At 39.0% G+C, this 26,470-nt stretch overlaps 1 protein-coding gene across 1 annotated transcript in view; it reads left to right on the plus strand.

Annotated features, from left to right (window-relative positions):
• The window catches only part of tcf25 (TCF25 ribosome quality control complex subunit), a 71,376-nt gene that overhangs the window by 39,772 nt on the left and 5,134 nt on the right, over positions 1 to 26,470 (plus strand). Inside the window, exons 10-17 of the mRNA XM_082182969.1 lie at positions 122 to 214; positions 931 to 1,036; positions 2,917 to 3,076; positions 12,533 to 12,620; positions 12,776 to 12,934; positions 14,996 to 15,086; positions 17,679 to 17,758; positions 20,113 to 20,188. Of these exons, the coding sequence (XP_082039095.1) occupies positions 122 to 214; positions 931 to 1,036; positions 2,917 to 3,076; positions 12,533 to 12,620; positions 12,776 to 12,934; positions 14,996 to 15,086; positions 17,679 to 17,758; positions 20,113 to 20,188 (853 nt within the window). The remainder of the gene's footprint in view (positions 1 to 121; positions 215 to 930; positions 1,037 to 2,916; positions 3,077 to 12,532; positions 12,621 to 12,775; positions 12,935 to 14,995; positions 15,087 to 17,678; positions 17,759 to 20,112; positions 20,189 to 26,470) is intronic.

The raw sequence follows: 26,470 nt of genomic DNA on the forward strand, positions 1-26,470 counted from the left end.
CCATTTATCATTGTTTTTTGGATGCTGTATTGTCATGGTTTTCTTTAAAGAACCTTAGAGCACAATGAAGAGAAAGCATAACATTTGACTAAATTTCTCTAACTCTTTTCTGTATCCGCAGGGCTTTTTATTTGGTGCTGTTCAAGCATGTAATATTTCTGGAGAAGAGAGGTTGTCCTCGCACAGCCCTAGAGTACTGCAAACTGATTCTGAGGTATCAGACCACATTAGAATAATATTATTAACTTATCACATTCATAATACAAAATCCATTATCCAGAGTCCTAACACAATACATCTGTTAAATTGTACAGATGTTAAGTTGCCAAGTAAAGTTTATTTTATAGATATATTTTTTTATCATGTTCAAAGTTGTATTTAAAAAAAAAAATTATATTCATTTTCAAATGATTCATTTCTGATATTATCCATATTTTGTAAAGTAAATATACTTTTAATTTCAGCAATTGTAATTAATGCATGTGTTTTTACTATCTTTAAATTGAATGGTGTGATATCTTATATCATCCATTGCTCGTTATTAGCCATCAAAAAAATCTATATTGTTGTAGAGTGTACTACTTATAATTAATTATAATCTCATAGTATTTCTTCATACACTCCTTATACTGAACCATGATACCACCATGTGTACCATAGTAATTCCAAGATATTTTTGAAGTACCTTAGCATGTAAAGGCTAGTTCACAATGCCTCAATAAATATGGAATTGTATTAAAATGACAGCTGTTTCCCAACATTTTAAAATGAAAACAGCCAACTTGAATGTCTGAAAAGGTGCTGAGACTGTGGTAATACCATCTGACACCATCGCTGTATCATGGTATCGTCACATTCAGCCAGCCAGATGTTTTGTGTTAAACATTGACAGATCTTTCTTTTATTTTTATTTTTTTATTATGCTTTCAGTCTGGATCCAGATAATGACCCTCTCTGCATGCTGCTGCTCTTTGACTTCCTGTGCCTGCGCTGTCGCGAGTACACCACCCTCATCCGTCTCTATGAGGAATGGGAGGTAAAGTACTCAACCTCACTCGTCAAGTCGATACGTTTTTCATCAAATCAGGGATGCAGACTTGTTTTGAATGCAGAATAAATCATTTGTAGATCTGATGAGTTTTAAAAAATTGTTTGAGGGCTGGGAGTGCTTTTTACAGTACTAGTAATACCAACTTAATTCTGGACTTGCTCAAAGACGACTGCTTTTTTTCGCTCCTCTGCGTATTTGTGTGTGTGCTCTGGTTTCTAATTACAAAGGCTTCTGTTTACCACATTTTTAAAGTTTTGTAGCCAATAACAGGAATGACTGTTGAAATCCGCTCAATATCCCTTTAAAACACTTAATGAATTTTCGTTTAGCACAAGTTTACTGACTGAGTTCTACATACTTGCAAATTCTCTCTTAATAACAAAGCATATACAACAATGTAAATTGGAGATTCGTTGTGCAGTGTGTTGTTAGATTCATTAATTATAACAGGAGTTTTCCCGTGAGTGAGCTCAGTAAGTTGTGCTATAAAGGGAGCGCTCTTTGCCTGCTTTCCGTATATAATCCATTCGCATATAAACAATCCATTGTTTGACATGCTTCTAAGAGGACTAACGTCCATGTATACTGCAGAGTTTCAGGAGTGACAAACACATTTAATTACGGGAGTGAATCCGCTAAATTGTTGCATGTGTCATTGCTATGATTGACCATGAGCGGCCTTAGTAATGGGAAAAAACATCTGACAAGCCTATGTCAAAATAGATGTGTATTACGTCTTGTAGTGTAAATGCAATATAATGTAATAATATATTAATCTTAATTTAATTTATACAGTAAAGATTATATGAAGTGTTATTTTACATTTTGATTATTCAATTTCTATACCTGAAACTTAAGGCTGATTTATACTTCTGCGTCGAACCTACGTCGTAGGCTGTGTAGCACACGTAGCCTATGGCGTAGCCTGATGCAGGGTGCACTGTCAATGTGTCAATTCTACGTGGACCGCAAGCGCTGTGATCTCTATGCATGTTTTATTGCACGTCGACGTAGACAACGTAGAAGTTTATATGAAAACCGCAGAAGTATAAATGAAAACTGACGCATAGCCTGAAGCATAGAGGCTACGGTGTAAGTGTGATGCAGAAGTATAAACCAGCCTTTAGACCTACCTGAGAAGCACTGTTTATTTTATTTGTATCTTTGCTCTATTGGATTTATTTGTGCTATTCTTTGTAGTTTAATTATTAGTTCTTATTTTCTTTATTTTAATTTGACTGTAGTCCTTTGTCTCATGAACAGAGCACATACTGAACCGTACCGAAACCATTTGAATCATATATATCTAGCCCATACAAATATGTGTGTATAATACATTTTTGACAAGTCATGTAATTATTTATACACATATGTCTTTGTATAAATCTATAATATACAAATTACACATACATTTGACATGTCACTAATATAACACAATAAGTCCACACTCACCACTTGGTTCAGCCAGGACTCAAACAGATGTATTCTTGTTGAGGCAACAGTGCTACCCAGTAGCACTTTAGACAAATCTAGATGTGCCAAGTTGATAGACTCATATGGGGTGTGCACTCTTGTGTAACCAGGTTATTTTAAGTCTTTTTTATTCTTCTTTTTTATCAGAAAAAGATCTGACATCAATTATCTTTAATTAATTTTTACATCTAAAAAAGCTGCATTTTAACAAGGGTGTGTAGAACTTTAAATCCACTGTACTTGTAGGTTTTAATCTGACCAGTTACTGAAATATCTTTGTCACACCACAAAAATTCCTTTTTGGTGAATAGTTGTCCTCAGTTCCTAAATAATACACTCTTCACACTATGGTACTTTTTACATTGACTTTCTCTGTACTTCTGCTGTTTCAGGTCCATCGAAATCTGTCCCAGCTGCCAAACTTTTCCTTTTCTGTGGCTCTTTCCTACTATCACTTGAGCCAACAGGAAGACATTTCACCTGTGGAGAACCAACAACTAAAGCAGAAATCCAATGTGCTCCTGCAAAACGCTCTAATCATGTTTCCTGGGGGTGAGTTTCAGATCACTTTGACATATTTCCCACATTTATTTAAACGTAAAACTAAACTAAGCTAAAATAATACAAAAATCCATGTTTGACCACTTTAAGACTCCTTCAAGACTATTAGCTCATAACTGATATCAGTTCATTTTCAAGTATCTTTTCTGTTGCTGTTGTCCAAGAATCTGCCATATTTTATGGAATAGCTGTTCAATCAATTTACATTTAGAGAAAAAATAAGGAAGAGCTTGTGTGAGCCAAGACTCTGTTATGCTGTGGTGCTTTCATAATTTTACTGTTGTCTTGTCAACAACACGTGAGGAAACCATTAGATGTGGTGTGAGTAAATTACCCAGGTATTACAGGAATTGTTAAATAATGCGTGAATCAATTAAGGGGTCTATTTTTGGTAGGCTGGAATAAAGCGTCAACTGTTTATGTGCATGCCTAGTTCCCTGTCATGTTTTACATAAAACAAAACTCTAGAGCAGATGCTAATAGCTAGTATGGCAGTGCTGCCTAAAATGGGCATGCACATTTTCAGGACTCAAAATCACATGCAGCTAGTTTCAAAAATGGCGATGTCCATAACATCAGGAAGGTTTATTTATAGATAGATAACTTATATTGCATTATATACCCTCAACCCTGGGTATGTAGGATAGTATGTACACATAATAAAACATTTTAAAAATCACTTGTAGCTTTGAGGAAAGCTAAAATTAATTTATTAGTGTATACTGAAGACAGTCAAGTCAAAGTTAAAGTGCTGTGTCAACAGTCTGAATCAACATTGAATGATTTATTGAACTCATTGATTTATAGTGAATACTTTCTTTACTTTTTCATTACTTTCATAATTTTTCAGGCTGGAAAAACTTGACACTAATATGTTATGGGTAGCTTTGAGTGGGTAACTTTTCATCTCAGCATTTTCAGCATATTTTTTATCATCATAGTTATTTAATATAATCCCGGATTCTTTGATAACGGAGTGAGGTGCTTCACTATGGGGAATTGCTTTGGGCAGCAGACAGGTCGACCTGTGAACAGATAGTGAAACACCTCTCTATTATCCTCTCTCTCTCTATTAAGAATCTGGGAATATGTTAAGTAACCCTACATTTTAGGCCCCTATTATTTTCATTTAGAGGGTCATAATTTTGTCTACTAGAATACGTTTACATCATTTAATGTTCAGAAAACTAATTTGTTATAATTTACACTGGCTACATTTACATGCAACCAAATAATCCATTAGTAATCGGATTGATGGCTCAATCGGACTGAAAAGCCCTTGTTTGAGCTCTATCTGAATGAAATTTCGATTGGATTGATGCACCGAATATTCGGCCACCGAAAATTTTCGGCCGAAAATGGCCCAAAAGTGCATTTTCGGTTTTCGGCCGAAAGACTTTTATCACCGAAACAATACGGCCGAAATGTTGTGATGACGCAAACAGCAGATACCGCGACCTGCACGTGCTTGTCTGAAGCAACATATCTGCGGTGTGGACGTATTTCAATATATCTGAGAGTGACCCACGGACAGCGATTTTCAAAACACAGACATCCCAAGTCTTCCGGAAGTTCCGGGAGTCTCCCGTGTATTGATAGCGGCTCCCTGATGCCCGCAAATTAGTTTAAATCTCCCGGAATCGCGAGCGAGCATGAGCGCGCATACGTAGCGCGCGCGCGGCAGAGAGAGGGAGCGAGAGACCTTGCGTGTACCAGCCGTCATTTCTCAGAGGTGTGTGTGTTTACCTTAGCTGTTTATGGTTTTTGCAACTCACGTCCATGAGCATATAGCTGCAGATATTATTATGGGCTATGGCAGTATTGGCCTAAATGCACTTTGTTTTTATGAGAGAACATTTAATTTTTAAACCTTTCTGCAGGCCAGTAGGCTTTTACATCATTATTTAATGTACACATGAGTGGGGTCAAGTTAAACATTTAATTTTATATACTTTGCAATGTGCTAAATAAATATTTGCATACAATTTTAATTGATTTTTTCTTTGAAACTTTAACATTAATTTATGCAATTGCAATGCCTTGATTTTAGTAAAGTTAGTACACAGTCATAGCCATAAATGCAATGGTACTAATAATTGGCATAATTTGTTTCGGTTTTCGGCCTTGGTTTCCTCTTTTTCGGTTTTCGGTTTCGGCCAAGAATTTTCATTTCGGTGCATCCCTAGTTTATTCCTTTTCTAATCCGATCGAGAGAACATATAAACACTTGATCGGATTGAAAACCGAAACTGAAAGGACAGGGCATTGAATATTTAACGCCAAGCACAAACTATGCGAAAGCGACAGCCCTTCAGGCGCAATTAGTGTCAGAATTCAATCACTCATTTTCATTCACTCCTTCAAGTGGACTATATTAGGGACCGTTCTGTATTTATGGAATGGACCACCGGAGGAAAATAGGGGAGGGTCATGTCTTTTTATTCTTTGTTGAGGGAGGGTCACCCAACTTTTGTATTCATGAAAACAGCTAAATTTCAAAGTGGCTTGTTTGGTGCATATTTTTTCCATGTAGCTCTCAGTCTCGGCCCCCCATGGCTAGCAGATGGGTCTGACCCAACAAAAATCCAGTTTGGCGCTGTTTAACAGTGCGCGCGCTTCGGGCAGTTTTGCCAGATTGATTCAAACATCTACATTTTAAAGTCTAATTGGTTAAAAAACTAAACTAAAGTGTGCATGTAGTCCATAAAATCAGTCATCATGACATTACTAAACACACACGCCCATGCAGAGTCAGCTGGCGTTGGTGTTGACGTCACCGACAAGCATGCACTTTTAGCCAATTAGTGATCAGCAGGCAGACGCGGTTTAGCGTGATAAGTTGTAGCTGTATATTCAAGTGATCGCTAATGCCAAAGTGACATACTCTATACAGTAAGTTGTATCTACAGTAAAGAGTGAGATAGTGAGCAACTCTAAAAACGTACACATGTGACCACCAGTGGGAGATGACTCGATGGTGAATATAACTCTGAGAAGAGAGCACAGTTTAATGACTTGAATTGGAATCGAATATGGGACGACTCCTGTCCATGGTCATGTGCACACTAGCCTAACCAGACATCTGCAGCTTTTACACCATCCAGACTGCATGCGCTCTACTCATCCCTGACAGTGTTGTGATTTCAATCTTTTTGGGAAATCACTTCTCGGAGATCTTTGATGCCAGAAATATTAGACTTTATTTTACAACAAAGCCGAGCATCTCCTGCAGGAGATCACTCCAGCTCGGTGGTCAGCTTCTCACATATATACCTACATCCCTTCCAAATATGGTAATACATCCTATAGATATTTTGAGAAATATTTTGTACCATGTGACATACTGAAATAGAATTCTTTGTTGCATCAGCATTCCGACCTTTCTTAAAGCCCCCAAAAGTCAAACCAAAGTCACCCACACACACAGAGAAAATAATAGTGTACAAATAACTAAATTACTTATTTTCTAAATAACAAAATCTTCTACAACAGCTGCTGAAAAAGGTTTGAATCAACGATGAATCAGTTTTGACTGCTAAATTCTGCGTTATGTTCTGCAGTGTGTATTTCCGAGGGTTAAAGTCATCGGTCCATTTCTTGATTGCCGTTTTGACAGTGTCCATCTGGACATTTTAGTCATATTTGCTAATTCTCCTTAATTATTGCCCTGTTTTTATCCATTTTCCTGGAATTATTTTTTTTATTTTTTTTTTATCATTGTTATTTTGTTTTAAGGAGATAAAAATGGTGCTTATCAACCTTGAATGACATGGTCATCCATTATATCACATTATTTTTGCAGTAAAATTTTGGAAATCACCATCCCAATCTGGCAACACTGGCTTCGGGCATACGCGCTCAGAAAAAGTGCATCATGTCAGAACAGAATGCCAATGAAATGTTTACCCGGCAAAGCTTTAAGCAACGAGCAAATAATAAACTTTTGTGATTGCGAATAAGTGCAGTGTCCTGTGAATGTAACTCTACTGCTGCATAAACGTGATATGAATGTACGTTGAGTTTTACAGTATTGGGACTGAGGCGCCAGAACTATAGCTGATAGAATGTGCACTGTAACACGATACTACCATATTTTAGTTTCCATGCTTATTGTGTTTCCACAACAATGTTAGTGAGTAAATCTACTGAAATGGCCACCATAACACTGCAGTGTGATGTGTAAGATGAGAAAGCAGAGGTTAAGTCGTTTGTCATGGTTGTAAAAAAAACAATGGCTATCTGAACATATTGGCCAAGCGCAAACCAGTACAGAAGTAATCAATAAATGATTGAGAAAAAAGGGTCATGCCTTTTGGAGGGTCATAGAAAAATTTATTGCTGGCGAAGGGAGGGTCAAATCTATTTTGACTATAGATCTCAAAACTCCTCCGGTAGCCCCTTAAATAAAAAACGAAGAGTCCCTTAGTGGAATATGTTGGGAATAGTGAATGAAGGTATGGGGGGCGATTTCGTACACAGCCCCAGTTTCCTTGTGTGTGCCAGTTAATCACTAATTAAGTTCTGTTGTTCATTTAGTTCCCTCATTTACCTCTGTGTATTCAAGTCCTCAGTTTCCTTTGTTCAGTTGTCCATTCTACTTTGTGTGTACTGTACTGTGGTTGGTTGTTTTCAGTTCTGTTTAATAAATACTGCTGTGATTATTTCTGATCTTCATTGCAACCCAAGTGGAACAAAGCCCCTTCAGTGCTCTGTGCCCAGATGCATAAAGCACCTTAAGTGTGAGACTTAAGGTGTGATTTCCCCTCAGCTAAGGGAATGATTTAAGGGTGTTGCATATAATCCCTTAAACGGTTCTCTTAGGTAAGGGAAACCATTAAGTGTTTCACGACAGCGACCCAGGTTTTGCCGTTATAAAATTTGATTGCTGCCATGGACACGTTATTTGTTAATACAGATTAACTTAAATAAGTTTCACTGAAAACATAACATGGATAAGAAAAACTAAAAAGAAAACCAAATATGAAAGAGAAGGACCAGATGAGACAAACTCAAATTGATAGTTTATTCAAAATTGATAATTCTGTCATCATACTCACCCTCATGTCGGTCTAAACCCATAAGACTTTCGTTCATTTTTAGAAACAAATAAAGATATTTTTAATATTCGCTCATCATTTCTGTCCATTTATTGAAAGACATAATAGTAATCCATATGATTCAGGCTGTTTCGGAAGCTCAAACGTGTGCACAAGCACAATGAGGTTTGTTCTTCCATGTGACACATGCACGTTTCAGCTTCTGTTAACCATATAAGACGTGCTTTTTGTGTGTTTTTTTGTGAAAAAATGGCAAAATTAACATTTGTTTAGCATATAAAGTGGCCAATCGCGTCTCGTTAGAAGACTTGGCTTGAACCTGCTCGCTTACACTTAAGGTGAAGTTTTCCAAACCTTATGTTATACTTAGGAAAATGACAGTTAAGGGGCTTTATGCAACACTTAATGGTTTATAAGGGATTACTTTTGAGGAAAATAGAGGATATCCAGGAGATTAAAATTAAAATCGAACCCAATCTTTCCCAAAATAAAAAACAAGTCACCCCATTCCACCCTATCGAAGGCCTTCTCAGCATCCAGAGACGCAATAATTTCGGGTAAGTCAGATGGGCGGGAAGAGAGAATGTTTAGAAGCCTTCTAGTGTTAAAAAAAGACTTCCTGGGGTGAAGCCTGTCTGGTCATGGAAAATTAAACATGGTAATACATGTTCAAGGCGAAAACATAAAACTTTAGCCAGAATTTGAAAATCTACATTCAGAAGTGATATTGGTCTATAACTACCGCAAGAGATATAATCTTTATCAGTGATGCGCGGGTCAATGTATAAACAACCTGCACCCGACCGACGTTTTCAACTAACCCGCCCGCAACTCGGACCGCAAAAAAAAAAAGAAGAAAATATTGTACCCGACCCGCTTCCTGACCCGCATTTTTTAAAAGTAGTAAATGCATAGCAAGAAGTACACATGACAAAGCCAGCACTTTGGTCATCATCTTTCATTATTTCGGCAAATGTCTCCCACATTTTGCTCTTTCTGTTTTTTGTATTTGCGGAGCTTCCACTCCCCAGTCTTCACCTTTTCTCTTGCCGCCTCCATCTCTACCTGCAGACTGAGCTCGTGCCTTCGCGCCAGTTATTCAGCCAATAAAGTGTAGCAGGCCTATGTATTTCATAGAAAATTGCATGTGAGCGGAGTGGAGCGGGAGCGAGCGGGCGGATCTTGGACAGAACGCAGAGCGGCATTTTTAAAAGGATGGAGCGTCGCCCTATTTCCCGCTCCAATTTCGCTCCGCGCACACCACGATTCTGAAGCATGCTCAGCCTGACTCAGTTGATGACTGCAAGATGGATTCTATTTTCAGTCAAAACTCGGCTCAATAATGGAGTTCAAAAAGTAGGCTACTTCAAAAAGGAAAATAAGAAGTCATACAGGTAGGCTACACTATAATATAAAACTAACTATAATGTGGTAGAAGAAAACGAATGTGGAGACATCGTTTCAGTCAGTAAAGATTCATTTTGGAATCTAAAAAGACACATCTCTCGAAAACATGCAGTGTGCTATCTGAACACGCTGGGAAGAAAGCAAAAGGTTAGCAAATTGAATGGCCTACGGTATAACTTAACAAAGTGTAAATTAAATATAGCGTAATATTCAAACAATTGATACAAGCCCATTTCAATTTTAATCCTGCGCGCTGCGCAAAAGTTCAGTTATAAGAATGTTGGCCTAATAGTTAATTTAGCCAACTTTTAAAACGTTTATGTATATTTTTTTATATTTTTGTTTATATAAATTTTATTTATATTATTAGGCCCATTTATTCGTTTTATTTTACAGCAGTTTATGTGTACAATGGATATAAGCCCATTTAAATTTTAATCGTGCGCGTTGCGCAAAAGTTAACTTATCAAAATTCTGGCCTAATAGTAAATTTATTTAAAAGAAATGTATGTAGGCTATATTTTTGTTTATATAATTGTTATTTATATTATTAGGCCCATTTATTCGTTAAATTTTACAGGACTTTGTGTAGGCTATATTCCTTATAGCCTAGGCCTAATTTGAAATAAAACATTTCTATTTGAAAAATGTTGTTGTTGCTCATTAGTTCTTTAGGAGGTAAGGCTGTGGTCTAAGCTAACAGTGATATACATGTAGATTTTTTTTCCTTTTTTGGAGCGAGCGGGGGGCGATTTTGGTGGAGCGCGGAGCAAACTGCGTTGAGCGCTGAGCGATAATGAGCGGAGCGGCCTGATGTTTGAGCGGGGGAGCGGAGGGGTGGACAGTTCCGTGAGCGATGAGCGGAGATTCTCACCGCTCCACTCCGCTCATATGCTCTCTAGTACTATATAAATTACAAAGGTTTAATTGGCATCTTTATTTCAAACGACCCGACCGACCGCGACCCGAATATCATTAAAAATATTTTTGGATGACTCGTAACCGCGGGTAACCGCGGGTGACCGCAGGCACCCGCTCATTTCGGATCAACCCGCGCATCACTGATCTTTATCCTTTTAAAGGAGCAAAGAAATAGAGGCCTTGGATAAAGTAGGAGGAAGGCAGCCCACCTTAAAGGAGTCATTAAAAAGCTTTGCTAAAGTAGGAACTAAAAGGGGTTCAAAAGCTTTATAAAACTCAACAGTAAAGCCATCAGGGCCAGGAGATTTTCCCGGTTTCATAGAATTAATTGCTACCTGTATCTCTGATTCTGTGATTGGGTCACCTAGATTCTTAGCAGTATTTTCATCAATTGTGGGATATTCAAGCAAGTTGAGAAGATCTAAATTTGTAGTAGAATAATGTCTAACACAGTATGGCTGGTCTGTCAAGTCTTCATCGTCGGTTAGGGTGTGCTCTTTGATACCAATCTTTCATTTGAAAGTCACGTGTCTAGTATATGTAAAACCGCATTTTTCCATCTTAAAAATATATCTAAATTACGTCATATGCTCTCATTGACAAATGCGGAACAATTAGTTAATGCGTTCATGACATCAAGGCTAGATTATTGTAATTCTATTATGGGTGGTTGCCCAGCACGCTTAATAAACAAACTACAGCTGGTCCAAAATGCAGCAGCTCGAGTTCTTACCAGAACCAGGAACTATGACCATATTAGCCCCCTTCTGTCAACACTGCATTTGGCTCCGCATTAAACATTGTATACATTTTTCAATATTGCTGATTACTTACAAAGCACTAAATGGTTTAGCTCCGCAGTACATGAGCGAGCTCTTAACGCATTATAGTCCTTCACGTCTATTGCAATCTCAAAATTACGGCCAGTTAATAATACCTAGAATATCAAAATCGACTGCTGGCGGTAGATCCTTTTCCTATTTAGCACCAAAACTTTGGAACAGTCTTCCTAACATTGTCCAGGAAGCAGACACACTCTGTCAGTTCAAATCTAGTCTAAAAACACATCTCTTTGACCTAGCATACACATAACACATTATAGACTTATATAATTCAATGTTAGGCGGCATAGATTAGGTCAGCCGGAACCGAGAACACTTCCCATAAATCCTGATGTACTCGTTACATCATAAGAAGAATGGCGTCTACGCTAATATTAGTCTCTCTATTTATCCCAAGGTTTACCGATGTCCGTCGGATCCAGGCCGTATCCAGATCTGATGAAGGACCTGCGCCTGGACGCGACACCAACGCAGTTCTGAAGTGTCAACTAGTCGCTCCCCTGTGAAGGCCCCTTTACCTCGCTACAGATAAAGCGTTGTTGGGATCATTCCGGTTCGCGTGGCTACGCAGAAGCGATAAAAATTCTGTATTATAAATTTTAAGGCCAGACAAGTAGATTGTTGAGGGTTGGTTTGTAGGGAAGGACTACACGCCTGCGCACATATATTCAAACGCGCATACCTATAGACTGAACTCGTAATACGCATGTGCACGCCATCAGCGTTCTCACAGGTTCGCGTTTTTAACGTTTCCGCAGAGAGAACTTAAGAGTTTTCTGTTAAAACGGTGTCGTGTTAGCGGCCCCTAATTTAATAACTAATAATCGTTGCGGCAGTGAATCAATCAAAACTAACTTTAGCTGGACAATAACTTTATTCTAGAGCTGCTATAAAGCCAAAACAATCTCTGTTACTTTAATTTCCTATTATCACTGTAAAGCCGCTTTGGAACAATCTACATTGTTAAAAGCGCTGAAAGATGACTTGAATTGACTTGACTTGACGTAAGACTTAACGGTTCTTTTTTTGCAACACTCTTAAGTTTAAGGGAAACCTAAGGACATTCTTAAGGGAAAATAACACTTAAGGTGCTTTATGCAACCGGGCACAGCTCCTTACATGCAGGATTGTCAGATGACACAGTTTGTGGCATTGTCCCTCAGGCTTGTTGGCTCCATATCTCAGTGTGTTTTAAGGTTGTGTGTCAATTTGTTTTGCAGCACTGATGCCCCTTTTGGACTTATGCACAGTTCAGCCTGATGCTGCAGTGTCTTCTCATGCATTCTTTGGACCTTCAGTCCAAACTGGGTAATGCATTCTATCTCTTGCACACACTCTTTATTCATTAAAGTATTAGATCTGACTATTAAAGTAGTCAGATCCAAAGTTATCTTATTGACACAGAGCCGTAGCAGCATGTATGAAGGTGATGCAGTTGTATTTACTTTCACTGCGCCCTTTAGGCAGCCTCCTGCACTCTCAGAGTTAGTGTCTCTGTATGTGGGCCGCTGTCACAGCCTGTGGAAAGAGGCCGGACAGATGCTCTGGTTGGAGGAGAATGTCAAAAAAGTGCTAAAGAGGGTCGACACACACGACCCTTATGTGGAGGACTGCCAAAACAAGTAAGTTGTGTTTTTGTGCCTTTTTTAAAGTTTGTGGATTTGCTGATGCTTAATTTACCTTCTCAATATCAGATTACACTTCTATCTTCATCCTGATAGAATGAAAGGTCATGCTGACCAGTAGAAATATGATCATGAATGTCTGTCTTTTTTCTGGCTCCATTGACATTTGGCTTTAACATATTTTACTCTGAATAATAATAATAATAATAATAATAATTATTATTCTAAAAGTGTAGAGTGATTATGACATAGAGAGACTATAAGTCAGATATGCAGGCATTACTAAAAGATCAAGACTCAAATGGGCAGCCAACACTTCTGTTGCACAAGCTAAAAGTATGCTGAAGCTATGTGACATTGGAATGTCATGTACAGGCAGACAGGGTCACAAACATTCACATTTCCAACAATGAGGGTAGGCAGAGACCAAGGAGAGGAGAGCAATGGTCTAGGAAGAAGTACGGTACCTGGGGAAGGAAAGATTGAGGGCTGTGGAGCTAGCATCCCAGGGAGCCTGCAAGCTTTGTGGGGAGAGGGGCACCATGGCACCATTGGGAAAAGGCCCAATCATGGGAAATGAATGTAGACCTGGGGGAAGGCTGCGGTTCTCCCAGGTTGTCCAGACAACACTAAAGCCTTGGTTATACTTTCGCCTGGCTCCGCAGCGCGAGTCTCCGCAGACTGCGCGCGCACCTCCGTAAACGGACGAGGCGTTTATACTTGACGCACTCGCCGTTGTACTATTCTGTGAAACGATAGGGGGCGACTCGAGTAATTGTCCTCTAAACCATCAGGAATCAGCGGTGAGAAGAAGAAAGCTACACACGTGACAATGTTTATTTTAGTACACCACCACCAATACCACACTACAAAAAGAATCGTTTAAAACTCAGTAAACCCTGAGATTATTACTCGTGACAATAAAACAAAATATATGGATATGAGAATGTGTATACAACATAACTAAATTAACAATCTCTAACATATTTTCTAATTTCACTAAACATTTCATTAAGTTTCGTGAACATTTTTATTAAACATGGACCTTTATGTTCATTAAAAATATTTTTTATGCTATTGAATGCTCATTTTTTAAATGTAAGCAACTAATTTAGACGTGCAAACTGGGTGCCGGTGTGGTGAGAAGTTCGAGCTCGGCCAGATTCGGCTCGAAGTCGTTCATCTTCGGATGCGGCACCGCCCACACCGCGATGACGTCATTTTTGCCGCGCGCACCTTCGCGCTCGTGCGGACGCGTCGAGCATAAACCAGGCTTAAGGCCATTTCTGGTTCGGTGGTCTGAGAAGGTGAAGATCATCCTGATCAAACTTATGGTCTCATGGGAAGACGGATGGGGCCAAGCCTTTGAAAGAAAGAGCACCAAATACCCAGAGTCTTTTGCAACGATGATGGGAAAAAGGATGGCTGTTCCCAGATGAGTTCGGTTGTAGAGGATTCCCTGCCCAGTTCCCTGGAGAATGTTTATAGCCCTTTGAATGATAGGAAAATAGAAGAGAACAGTTTGAAGTATGGGAAGTGGCAACAGAAAGAGCCTCTTTCTGGCTAAGGAACAGGAAAAAGGAGCCAAGATGGAAGCCAGGAGGAGGAGATGAGCAGCGATTTTTGCCACCTCTGCCGACCCATTAACTGGCGAATGTTATGGTTCAGGATTGAATCACTCAGTGAACGTTGTATACCATCTGACATCATCAACCCCTCCTGGCCAAGGCTACATTCACAGAAAGTGAATGTGAATGTACATTCACTTTCACAGAAAGTGAATGTAGGAGAAGCATCTTTTAGATGTTTTATTTCCATAATTCATATGACAAGATTAAAGATGAAATCCACTTTATAATGATAATAAAAGATACAAATTAGAGTACATAAAATCCATTAAAAATTATTAAACCAATTTGCTATTTAAAAGGTAAAGTAAAAATATGTTTTTTGCTTACTTTTTGTGTTGGGTGCCTCTTTTTATGCATGTGTGAGAATCTTTTATTGGAAAGAGATGATGAGAATGTTGATGTTCTTCTGTGGGTCTTTACTGGACAGGAGGAAGCAAAGATACCAGAGTGCTCCCAGGAACATCCATAGACATGTGCTGATGTCTGAGATAAAGGAGGCAACAGCTACTCTTCCTCTAGTAAGAGACATATTCAGCTACACCTTCATACAGTGGCAGTAATAATGCAGTAATCAAAACCTACTCTATTTGACACCACATGTAATTGAGCCATTGTTGTTTTGGAAGGAATTTTTTTCTGTCGACATCAAGTCACATTTATTTATATAGCGCTTTTTACAATACAGATTGTTTCAAAGCAGCTTTACAGAGATAACAGGAAAATAACGCAACAAAGTTTGTTTCCAGAAGAAAATAGTACAAAACTACTTGTGGAGAAACAATGTTTTGGGTAATTATGTGTATTGTGCTTTAGTTCTGCTATTCTGCACAGATGGATCAGATTTTTTGTGGCGCACTAGTGTTCCCATGGTTACAACAAGTGATCATCTTATCAGTGTGAATGTCACTAATGACATCAAAAATCCCCCCACAAAATCAATAAATCAATAAATAACTAAATAAAGATGGATATCTGAAAAATGTCTGAGCATACATGTCACTGTTTTGACTTGACAACATGAATTTTTTAGTTATATTAGGACAGATCAGACACACAATTATTTATTATATTTATTAAATAATCCACCTGAGAGTCGTAAGACCCAAGCGGAGTACGAAAAGTCTGGTCTCCCAGATCATGATAAACTTTTGTTCCTCTTATGGCGCTTACCAGGAAAACTGGTGACCTTCCTCGACATCAAAAGAGATGCCATAGGGAAAAATGGCCACATGTGAAACAAAATAGGCCACAGGAAAGACTATAACATATAACACGCATGAAAAATGGCTTTTCTTCACTTAATTCATTGACAAACTACCCTAGCATGAATAAACACATCTTTTTCCACAGCAATATTACAGATGTTAAATCACTGTAGTAATTTATGTCTGCATTATGTAACACATGTCTTAATTAAAAATGTTCATTAACTAGAACATTGGATGAAAATATTTCAAAGTTATTTACGTCATTTTGTAGTACTTATTGTATTTATCGGCTTTAGAAACATTCCAATAAACTGCTAATAGGGATTAGAAGTGAAAAGGGGAGACAATTACATTTTAAAGCATCCTTGTTATAAACCTGAAAACGAGATTCTTAGTGCATCGTATCTTAACACTTATGTTTAGTAAAGGTTTAAGTGGATATTTGCTTTGTACTTAGTCGTGGAACAACCGTCTGTATGAATTCCTTGATGATTCTTTCGATAATTTTTCCTGGAGCTGGCGATGCTCAAGTGAAGAAGGTAGTGGTGAAAGTTGCTTCGAATTCTTCTGGGATGAAACAAAGAAAGACTAACTTCGGAGATGTTATTCTGACTCTGAATAAAGTGTGAGACCTGGACAAAGTCCTGCTATGTTGAGGCTCCTACTTTCTTCCCTTCACCACTGGACTGACTGAGATAGTGTTCTAAAAGAACAGATAAAGAAATTAGCAATAGCACAAATAAATATAACTGAACAAAGTTCAAGAAATCAAATGCAATCAAATGCAAAATAACACTGCATAGTTTTCTTTTTATAAAAAAATGGATTAGTTAAAAAATAGTTACAAAAGTTATTCAGTCAAGATCAGTGAGTGGTTTTCTCTTTGTCCTTTGTTTTTTAATGAACAGCAGCAGGGATATTAAGCTGCTGTCACTTTAAGTACATTCACCTGAGTTTGATTCTGTGTTCACTGCTGGCAGACAAAGGCATTTCCTAGAGAGTCTACCTTTATTGTGTGTCATGGAGCAGTTAAAGACCTCCTTGCTTAATTTGTTATACTGTTCTGGAGTGTTATTATGTTATACATGCAGAATAAGTTTATATCTGGGATAGCCTTTACTCAAAACTGGTCTGTGGGTTTAACTTTAACAAATCTTATTCTTTTTTTTGTATTCTTTTTTTTTTTTATTACTAAATGGCTAAATGCGTTTCCATAACCTAAATGCACATTTTGCCAGACACGAACCTACAGAAAAATATATAAGAATTTTGACATTTTGCAAATACATATGCAAATATGAAATATGATTTCGCCTCAAAACGGTCCTCACCAAAATCCCACTCTTTCTAAGGAAGTATGGAAATCTCAATAGATTTCCAAAGAAGCTACCCAGATGCTGGTACAGTCTATTATCGCCTTTATTACTGCAACTTATTACTGGTTGGCAGCCCCGCTTATGCAGCATAACCTCCAGAATACCACAGCAAGGCTGATATTCACCCTTCATAATATTCTCAAATAAATCCTCAGCTGCATTCCAAACACGGGTTCCTTATTCCCACTTACAGTAGATCATGTTCAGAGTTTTTGTTTTGGCATACAGGGCAACTAACAATGCACTCCTTACATTCAATCTAGTAAAAAATATAAGACCACAATTAATTGTTCACACTGCGGCTTGTTACAACCATACATCCAACCCAACTTGTCCTAAAACACACATGCACACATTCCTGTGTTGATTTTATTTAAGTTGGTTTATAAGTAGTACTTCTCTATTAGATAACCATTTTCTTTCCCACCTCTCTCTCTCTCTCTCTCTCTCTCTCTCTCTCTCTCTCTCTCTCTCTCTCTCTCTCTCTCTCTCTCTCTCTCTCTCTCTCTCTCTCTCTCTCTTACAGGACGTGACCACACAGCCAGGAATGGGTTTTGACCCTCTCCCTCCTTTGGACTCCATTTTGTCTTACACCAGACCAGAAAGGTACCACCCAGATGTCCTCAAGTTTTCTGCCTTGCATGACATAGGGCTTATAATAGTGTTTTAATGAACAAATATGCATGGGTTCATCACCTGTATGAATAACCAACAGTTTTATTTTTCTCTCTCTGCCACTGTTTTAATAACAGCTTAATTTGATATGTAAAAAGAAGTGAAGAATATGGGTGGGAGGTATGACCAAAATTGGTACTTTAGGCAATATGGGAATTTTTTTTTTACAATTATATATTACATAATCATGTTGTTTATATTACTGTTAAGTTAAAAATGAGCAGCACTAATGTACAATCTATGCACTACTAAATATTTTGGGTTGCTCTGTTAAAAACGTATCTGAAACATCATCCTACATATAAACTAAATGTCTATGGAAGCCTCCAATCAGGAGTAGTGGTTTAGAAAAATCACAGACCGATTGAATAACATCAATTAGCTTATTTAAAGGGGTCATATGACGGTTCTAAAAAGAACATTATTTTGTGTATTTGGTTTAATGCAGTGTGTTTACATGGTTTTAGGTTAAAAAAGTCATTATTTTACACATACCGTACATTATTGCTGCTCCTCTATGCCCCGTCTTTCTGATACGCATATATTTTTACAAAGCTCATCGTTCTGAAAAGTGCAGTGTGCTCTGATTGCCCAGCGATCCAGTGTATTGTGATTGAGCGCGTGACTGAAATGTAACGCCCCTTACCATAATGTAAGGTGAGAACACTGTTAACATAAAACCATGTCTGCATTTGTGATCGTAGAAACAACATCCAAGCGCTACTCTATACTGCTCAGAACTCGCGTTTGAATAGTCAGTAGCAAATTCTTAAAATATGAAAACGTACTTATAGGCTGTGTCTGTGAGTCAGAAGCGCCAGACTATACTTGCAAAGATGGAATTGCCCCACGTTTTAGAATCAGCCTTTGTACACAGCCGGCCTTGTACTCTCCCAGGTTCTGGAAACAGTCCTCCGAAAAATGCGCATCACACAGTCGAATATTTTGGTTGTACTGTTCTGGAACAGTTGTAAATAAAGCTTAACCACTGTTTTCTAATTGTGTCCTCTTGGAAGGCCCAACAAAGTAGTTTGGCTTTCGCAACGAAAAACACAGCGCCTCCACGACATGGCGGCAACACTAATACAACGAGAATAAAAGTTATGCCTTCTTTCTTTGCGTATACATTTGGGCGATGTTATCAAACTCTGCCCCCACAGACTGACGTAGATTTGTGGGGGCGTGTTTGAATTAAAGCTGCCGTCGGCAACATTTTTTTGATCATATTCAGTGTAATCGACACTATAATCCGACAGAACAACATAAATAAAGTGGTTTTAGAAAAAAAACCGAGCTTCTAACTCCACCTGGAGCGTGTTATTTGTTTTGCAAAAATCCAGCGCTCCCGCTTCATCAGGTCCAATCAGCGCAGGGGGGTGTGAGATCTGACTGTCAATCACAGGTCGTGCACACGCCACAGATCCCCCTCACTCGCGCACGTTAATATCACATGCACACGCCACGCCTGAAGTTCGCCTGGAGATTGCATGAAGCATGATGGCGGAGAGAAAATCTACTTAACAAGCTTCCAATTCCTCGGTTATCTATGGATAGATTAGCCAGGGCAGCCTACCTCCGAGTCCATGGTGTTGATCGATGCTGAAGAGACGGACGCGTTCACAGAAAATCAGGTACACACGCACAGTGACGCACTGACGAGCACGACCTCGATGGGAGGGTGCTCGCTGGTAGTGGGGAGGGGCATGAGAGTTGTAAACATTCAAAATTTTGGCTAATCGACCCAATCTGCCAGACTTGCCGACGGCAGCTTTAAGCGTTTTAGGAAGGCGTGGCTGAGCCTTGACTTTTACAAAGAATCTCTCTTTGCGTTTGAGTCTTTGAGCTTTGTAACTCTGCAGATCTTATACATGCACAAACAGCTGCTTAACACACTAAAGAAAAAGGAAAACAAGAAATCGCATCATATGACCCCTTTAAATTGACAGACTTAAATCATTTGCACTCATTTACTTTTTAAGAGAGAACCTTTTGAATAACTTTTTTTTTTTATTGGCTCTTAATCAAGACTGATGTGAAAAAGGGTCTGAATCATTTCTGAAGGAACTGTAGATCAATCTATACTACATAATGACAAAGCAAAAACTATATGATAACTTTGCAAATGAAAAAAAAAAAATGAAATGCTGTACTGAAATAATCTAACATAAACAGCGTTGCTTACTAGTAAATAAAACACATCAGGTTTGACCAACAATAAAAAAAAAGGATATTTAATAATACATTTTTTATTTTATTTTGATGTGTTAAAATGTGTCTGTTTTCAGGCAGAACATGGGGGCCTCAAATGAAAGCACATTGTCTTTGTTTTTCCGTTCACTGCTACCAAACTTCAACCTGCAGGTGAGTGAATGTGCCACAGTATGTCCATGCACAATTTACTTCTGTTTACAATATACAAATATATATAAGAGAATATTCAGGTGGTGTCTCATGTTCATTGTCACAAAACATTGTCACAAAAGTGTATAAATATTAGTGAGCCAGAGTCATGTGACGCAACATGGCGGAGTAGTCGTATTTCTGTGAAGCTGTAGTGGAACCAGAGGTTGCGTTAAAATAAAAATAGGTTTTTGATGGAATTTTTACGATCAGTGCAAGATAGGGGTGTAACGGTTCTCGGTAAAAAATCGAACCGTACCGTTCTCCACATATGGTTCGGCAGCTTAATTCTGATGACGCATCTATAATATGGTTTGTTGGTAAAACAGACAGTTTGTATGTTTGTAGTGTTTGCAGTGCTGTTTGTAGTGTATGTTTCTGTCGATGGATGTACATGCTGACCCCCCAATAATACATTACAACAGCGATAAGCCAAAAAATTTGGTCTGATTATTTGTTCTTATTTTCTTCATTTTTATTTGACAGTTTTCCTTTTTTTCCCTGAACATGGCACATACTGAACCGAACCGTACCGAAACCGTGAACCTAAAACCGTGATACAAAGCGAACCGTTACACCCCTAGTGCAAAATCTAACGCAACTTCTGGGTGGAACCCTTTGAATTTAACTTTTTTCAGACTGAATAGTTTTCCTTAGTCTGTGATAATTTGGCCGTGGTAGATGCAAGGTACGTCAGACAAAAGGCTCAATCTAAATTGCAAGTTCAGAAGATGAAAACAATCTAAATGACGACTCCTGTGCGTACACCTAAAATGGCGAATGTGTTGTTAACCACTGGCAAAATGGACACGCTAGTTAAGCGTATTACTTCAGAAGTCCTCGCAGGATTAAACAAAGCACTTGAAAACAAAATTCATCCATTGTGGTGTGGAGGTGGAAAACCGCATTCCTGGAGCTGAGTTATCTATATCGACACAGTTACCAGAGATAATGCAGATCTGGCCAAGATGACGGTGACCCTTGGGTCCCGAGGGCAAAGAAAGTACTAACCCTGCTCAGTTTCTCAAATCCTGGCTGCCCAGCTTGCTGAATATTAACTTTAAGCATGACCAGATCAAAATAGAACGCGCTTACAGCATCTTGATGCACCAACCTACCCCAGGTGAGAGGCCCCTCACTGTGATCCTAAAACTTCATAAGTTGCTCAAGCTGCCGGAAAGCTACTGTACAAGCAATGTATCATCTTCATCTACAAGGATTTTTCAGCTGTGATCATTAGGAAAAGGAAGGGAGTGGGCTTTGCCATGATCTATCCGGCGGTCCTCAGAGTGCAGTATGAAGGTGCCAAGTTCTTCAAACAGCCGACGTGGAATGACGTGGAGGATTTTTTGTCTAACCTGCCTGCCTAAACTTCCATCCACCACATTTACATTTACATTTAGTCATTTAGCAGACGCCTTTATCCAAAGCGACTTACAAATTAGGACTAAATTCAGCGAGTCATCATAAAGAGGCAAAAGCAACAACAACGCAGGAAGTGCTCAAAATACGAAGTTCAGGTATTATTCAGAGTAGCATAAGCCTGATAAGTGATGTTACAATTTTTTTTTTTCTATAAGGTTAAGTGCTCACGGAAGAGATTGGTTTTCAGCTGTTTTTTGAATGTTGTCAGGGATTCTGCATTCCGGATGAGGGTGGGGAGAGCGTTCCACCAGCATGGAACTGTGAATGAGAATGTTCTGGAAAGTGATTTTGTGGCTTTCTGTGATGGAACCACGAGACGTCGCTCGTTGACCGATCGTAGGTGTCTGGTAGGGATGTAGACTCGTAGGAGTGAGTGAAAGTAGGAGGGAGCTGAGCCTGTGATAGTTCTGTAAGCAAGCGTCAGTGCCTTGAACTTGATGCGAGCAGCTAGAGGTAGCCAGTGCAGAGAGATGAACAGAGGAGTGACGTGGGCCCTCTTGGGCTCGTTGAAGACAAGACGAGCTGCAGCATTCTGGATCATCTGTAGGGGTTTGGTCGCACATGCTGGGAGTCCAGCCAGAAGGGCATTGCAGTAGTCAAGCCTAGAGATGACCAGGGCCTGGACGATAAGTTGTGTTGCATGCTCAGTTAGGAAAGGCCTGATCTTCCTGATGTTGTGCAGTGCAAACCTGCATGATCGAGCTGTCTTTGAAATGTGATCTGTGAAGGTCAGCTGGTCATCAAACGTTACTCCAAGATTTCTGACCGATCTTGATGGGGTGATTAATGATGACTCTAGCTGGATGGTGAAGTCGTGCTGTAGAGATGGATTGGTAGGGAGGACGAGAAGCTCAGTCTTTGCCAGGTTGAGCTGCAGGTGATGTTCCTTCATCCATGTGGAGATGTCCGCCAGACAGCTTGAGACCCGTGCAGCTACTGTGGGATCATCTGGTTGAAAGGAGAGGAAGAGCTGTGTGTCATCAGCATAGCAGTGGTAGGAAAAACCGTGTGCCTGTATGATGTGTCCCAGTGATGTGGTGTAGATGGAGAAGAGGAGGGGACCAAGAACTGAACCCTGGGGAACCCCTGTGGTCAGCTGATGTGCTCTGGATACCTCACCTCTCCATGCGACCTTGAAGGACCTACCTGTGAGATAGGACTCAAACCAGTGGAGTGAAGTTCCTGTGATGCCCAGTGATGAGAGGGTGGACAGAAGGATCTGATGATTCACCGTGTCGAAGGCAGCAGACAGATCCAGGAGAATGAGGACTGAAGATTTGGAAGCAGCTTTTGCGATCCGTAGGGCTTCTGTGACTGACAGTAATGCAGTCTCAGTTGAATGTCCTTTCTTGAAGCCAGATTGGTTGACATCCAGCTGGTTGTTTAGAGACAAGAAGGATGTTAGTTGGTTGAAGACAGCTCTTTCAAGTGTCTTCGCAATGAATGGTAGGAGAGAGATAGGCCTGTAATTCTCTACAAATGATGTGTTTAGCGTTGGTTTTTTGAGCAATGGAGTAACCCGAGCCTGCTTGAATGCTGTAGGGAAGGTGCCAGTGTGGAGGGATGAGTTGATGATGTGTGTGAGTGATGGTAGAAGTGTGGGAGAGATGGCTTGTAGAAGGTGTGAGGGGATGGGGTCAAGCGGGCAGGTGGTAGGGTGACTGGAGAGGAGAAGTGTAGATACTTCTTCCTCGGTTAGCGAAGAAAAGGAGGACAGAGGGGTATTGGCTGTGGAAGGGGTCGGTCTGGGTTCCTGTGTGTGTGGAGCTGAGAACTGACTGCTGATAGCTGTTGTTTTGTTGGTGAGACTGACTGATCTGACCACCAGACTGATACATCCTGTCCTGAAGTGGCTGAATGACTTTAAAACTAGGCCAATATTTTTCAAAGGGACCTGAATGTTTAGCATGTTTGGAAGTTTGATTGTTCAGTGTAAAAAAGGTATGAACTTTTACCAACTTCCCATTAGTGGTGTCCAGTTTTGTGATGGCTTTTTAGATGGGACTGATTAGTGATTAGTTTCATTTCCTAAAATCTCCTCTTCTCATATTACTTGTGTACCAGGAACTGTATTATCTTTTTTCTGAAAGGGTTACATGCTGGCGATGGTGGGCATAAAGAGATGATTAGATGAGATGTTAAGAGACTTTCTTGACTTAATCGTATAATATCTTGTCTTTTGTGACTGATTAAATATATTTTTAATAACTAAAAGGTTTAACTGCTGTAACGGGGCTTACCGTTGTTGCCGGCTTTTCTAATATCTATGACTGCATGGCTGTTATTGAAATCGCTTTTGAAAGTGCTTATGCATATCCTGCGTATAGGGAGCGGTGATACTGACCACACATTTTACAGGATAAGATGTATGTCAATGGCACTCTGGATCTGTTGCACACCAAATCTTCTGCCATCGTCTTGTCAGTCATCTCACCTTACTCTCGTCACGTGATAAGTGAAATCTATTACCTGCTGCACTTTGCTGTGACTGCACCTTGTGGTGCAGAGCAGATAATTTCAGTTTATAATTGTAGCGCCCATTGTCCAAATTGACTAGATGGTTTTTATTTCTATAAAAAAAGCAAAACGACAATGGGAGCGGTGCCACAGAGGGCAGGTAATGTAATCGTGTACGGCCGAACACCGTGTAACACCAACTACTGCAGCAAGCCTAGGGTGTAGTCATTTCGAGAAGGCATTCGATTGGGTTGGGTGGGCTTATTTTTTTTTTTTCATTGTTGGATTGATTCAATTTTGGAAATACTTTGGTTAACCTGGTAAATTGTATATACACTCCTGACTTCTAGCATACAAATGATTATTTTACCCTTAGGACTGGGTCTGGATTTGTATAACTTTTTTGACACAAAGCTATGTATTTAGTGATATGTAAAAAGTGTTTCCCATCAATATTTTAATTTGTAGAAATCTGATCAAAGGTAATCACCTACAAATTAAAATATTGATAGGAAACACTTTTTACACTAAATACATAGCTTTGTGTCAAAAAAGTTAGAGGATCATCCAGGTGGCCTTTGCCTGTCCACAAGAAAGAATCGGCTAAACAAACTGTTATCTTCTCGATCAGAATTAGTCGATTCTACAATATATCGTATTTTTCAGAATATAAGACAGTGTTTTTTTCATGAAAATGCATCAGAAAAAATGGGGTCGTGTTATATTCAAGGTCTAGACTTTTACATGTCAAATAATACACTCGCAAAAATAGGGAGCGCCAAATATGTGTAAAACGAGTTTGCCCCCCTGGACTGATATATACAGAGCCGATCCTGACCTCCATGGGGCCCTAAGCAAAATTCTGTTTAGGGGCCCTCATACCTGACCCCTGAGCCATGAACCATTTGCCATTGCCACACAGTCACACCTGACACCCCAGTGTTCCCACTACAATCCCTCCTTTAACTAGTTCTAGTGAAAATGTAATTCCTGATATCAGAAGACATTGTTACTAAAAAGTTCATTCTTAATATCAAGAATTCACATTTTAAATAGTACAAATTGAATTATTCAAAATTATATATAATTATTATATCAAAAATGCATATCCTGTGAATGAATAAAAGCTAAAATGGCGCCATAGCATGTCGCTGTGTTTTAAATGATAAATTATCAAATTGATGGTTATTATTTACTGAGGGATGTGCATCCATATTGACCAGAATCTCCAGCCAATCAACTTTTTAAATTCAATGGAGCATATAAATCAATTGTCAATGTCAATACATTGCTTTCCATCTTGCATTAGTGCAGAGTTGTAACTAAACCTTGACTGAGAGACTAGATAATCATCGTCTTGTTTTAAAATTATAATGAGTGCCATCACGCCCATATTGTACCGGTCCCAACTCACAACAGATGTTTCTGCTGGAAAGTGCGCGTTTCATTTCATGCACGCGCATATGAACGCATGTTAACGTGTGACGTGGTTATCTTTTCCAAGCTGCAGTTTAAAAACAAACACCGTTGTCTTTTGTCGTTTATTAATCTTCTTTAAGCGCAACAGAGCAACTATGTCTAAAATGCTGGAAAAGAGAGAGTTAAAAGTTTGTCGCAATATCGAGTATCAATATCAATATCGACAATGAGTGGGTCCTGACACATGTTGTTTAACTCCAATAGAGCTAAGAATGTCTTTAAATGCCAATCCCAATGCATATTTTTCGTTATCTACATGTATATTAAAATCACCAACAATTATGACTTTATCTGCAGCCAGTACTAACTCTGATAGAAAGTCAGCAAATCCTTTAATAAAGTCTGTATGGTTGCCTGTATACAGTAGCCAGCACAAATCTCAAACGTGATTTATCATTTACACTATATATTGCTATATTAAGCACCAACACTTCAAAAGAATTATATTTGAAACTAGACTTCTTTGTAATTCTAAAAATATTACTATAAATTACAGCAACACCTCCCCTCCCCCTTTGCCTTTCAGACAAGGTTCATGTTTATAACCGTAATCTTGCGGGGTGGACTCATTTAAAGTAGTGCAATCGTTTGGTTTTAGCCAGGTTTCTGTCAAACACAGCACATCTAGATTATAGTCTGTAATCATATCATTAACAATAAGTGCTTTTGAAGTAAGGGATCTAATATTCAGCAACCCAAGCTTTATCATTTGCTCATTTGTATTATATCTGTTTTTTATTTGTTGAACATCAATTACATTTTTACCCTTAGATGGGTTTGGAAGTTTTTTGTATGTCCTAATTCGGGGAACAGACACAGTCTCTATATGATGATATCTAGGTGAAAGAGTCTCTATGTGATGGGATTTATCTGACATTGGTG

This window comes from Leuciscus leuciscus, assembly GCF_965113295.1.
Source record: "Leuciscus leuciscus genome assembly, chromosome: 10".
In the NCBI taxonomy this organism is placed as follows: Eukaryota; Metazoa; Chordata; class Actinopteri; order Cypriniformes; family Leuciscidae; genus Leuciscus; species Leuciscus leuciscus.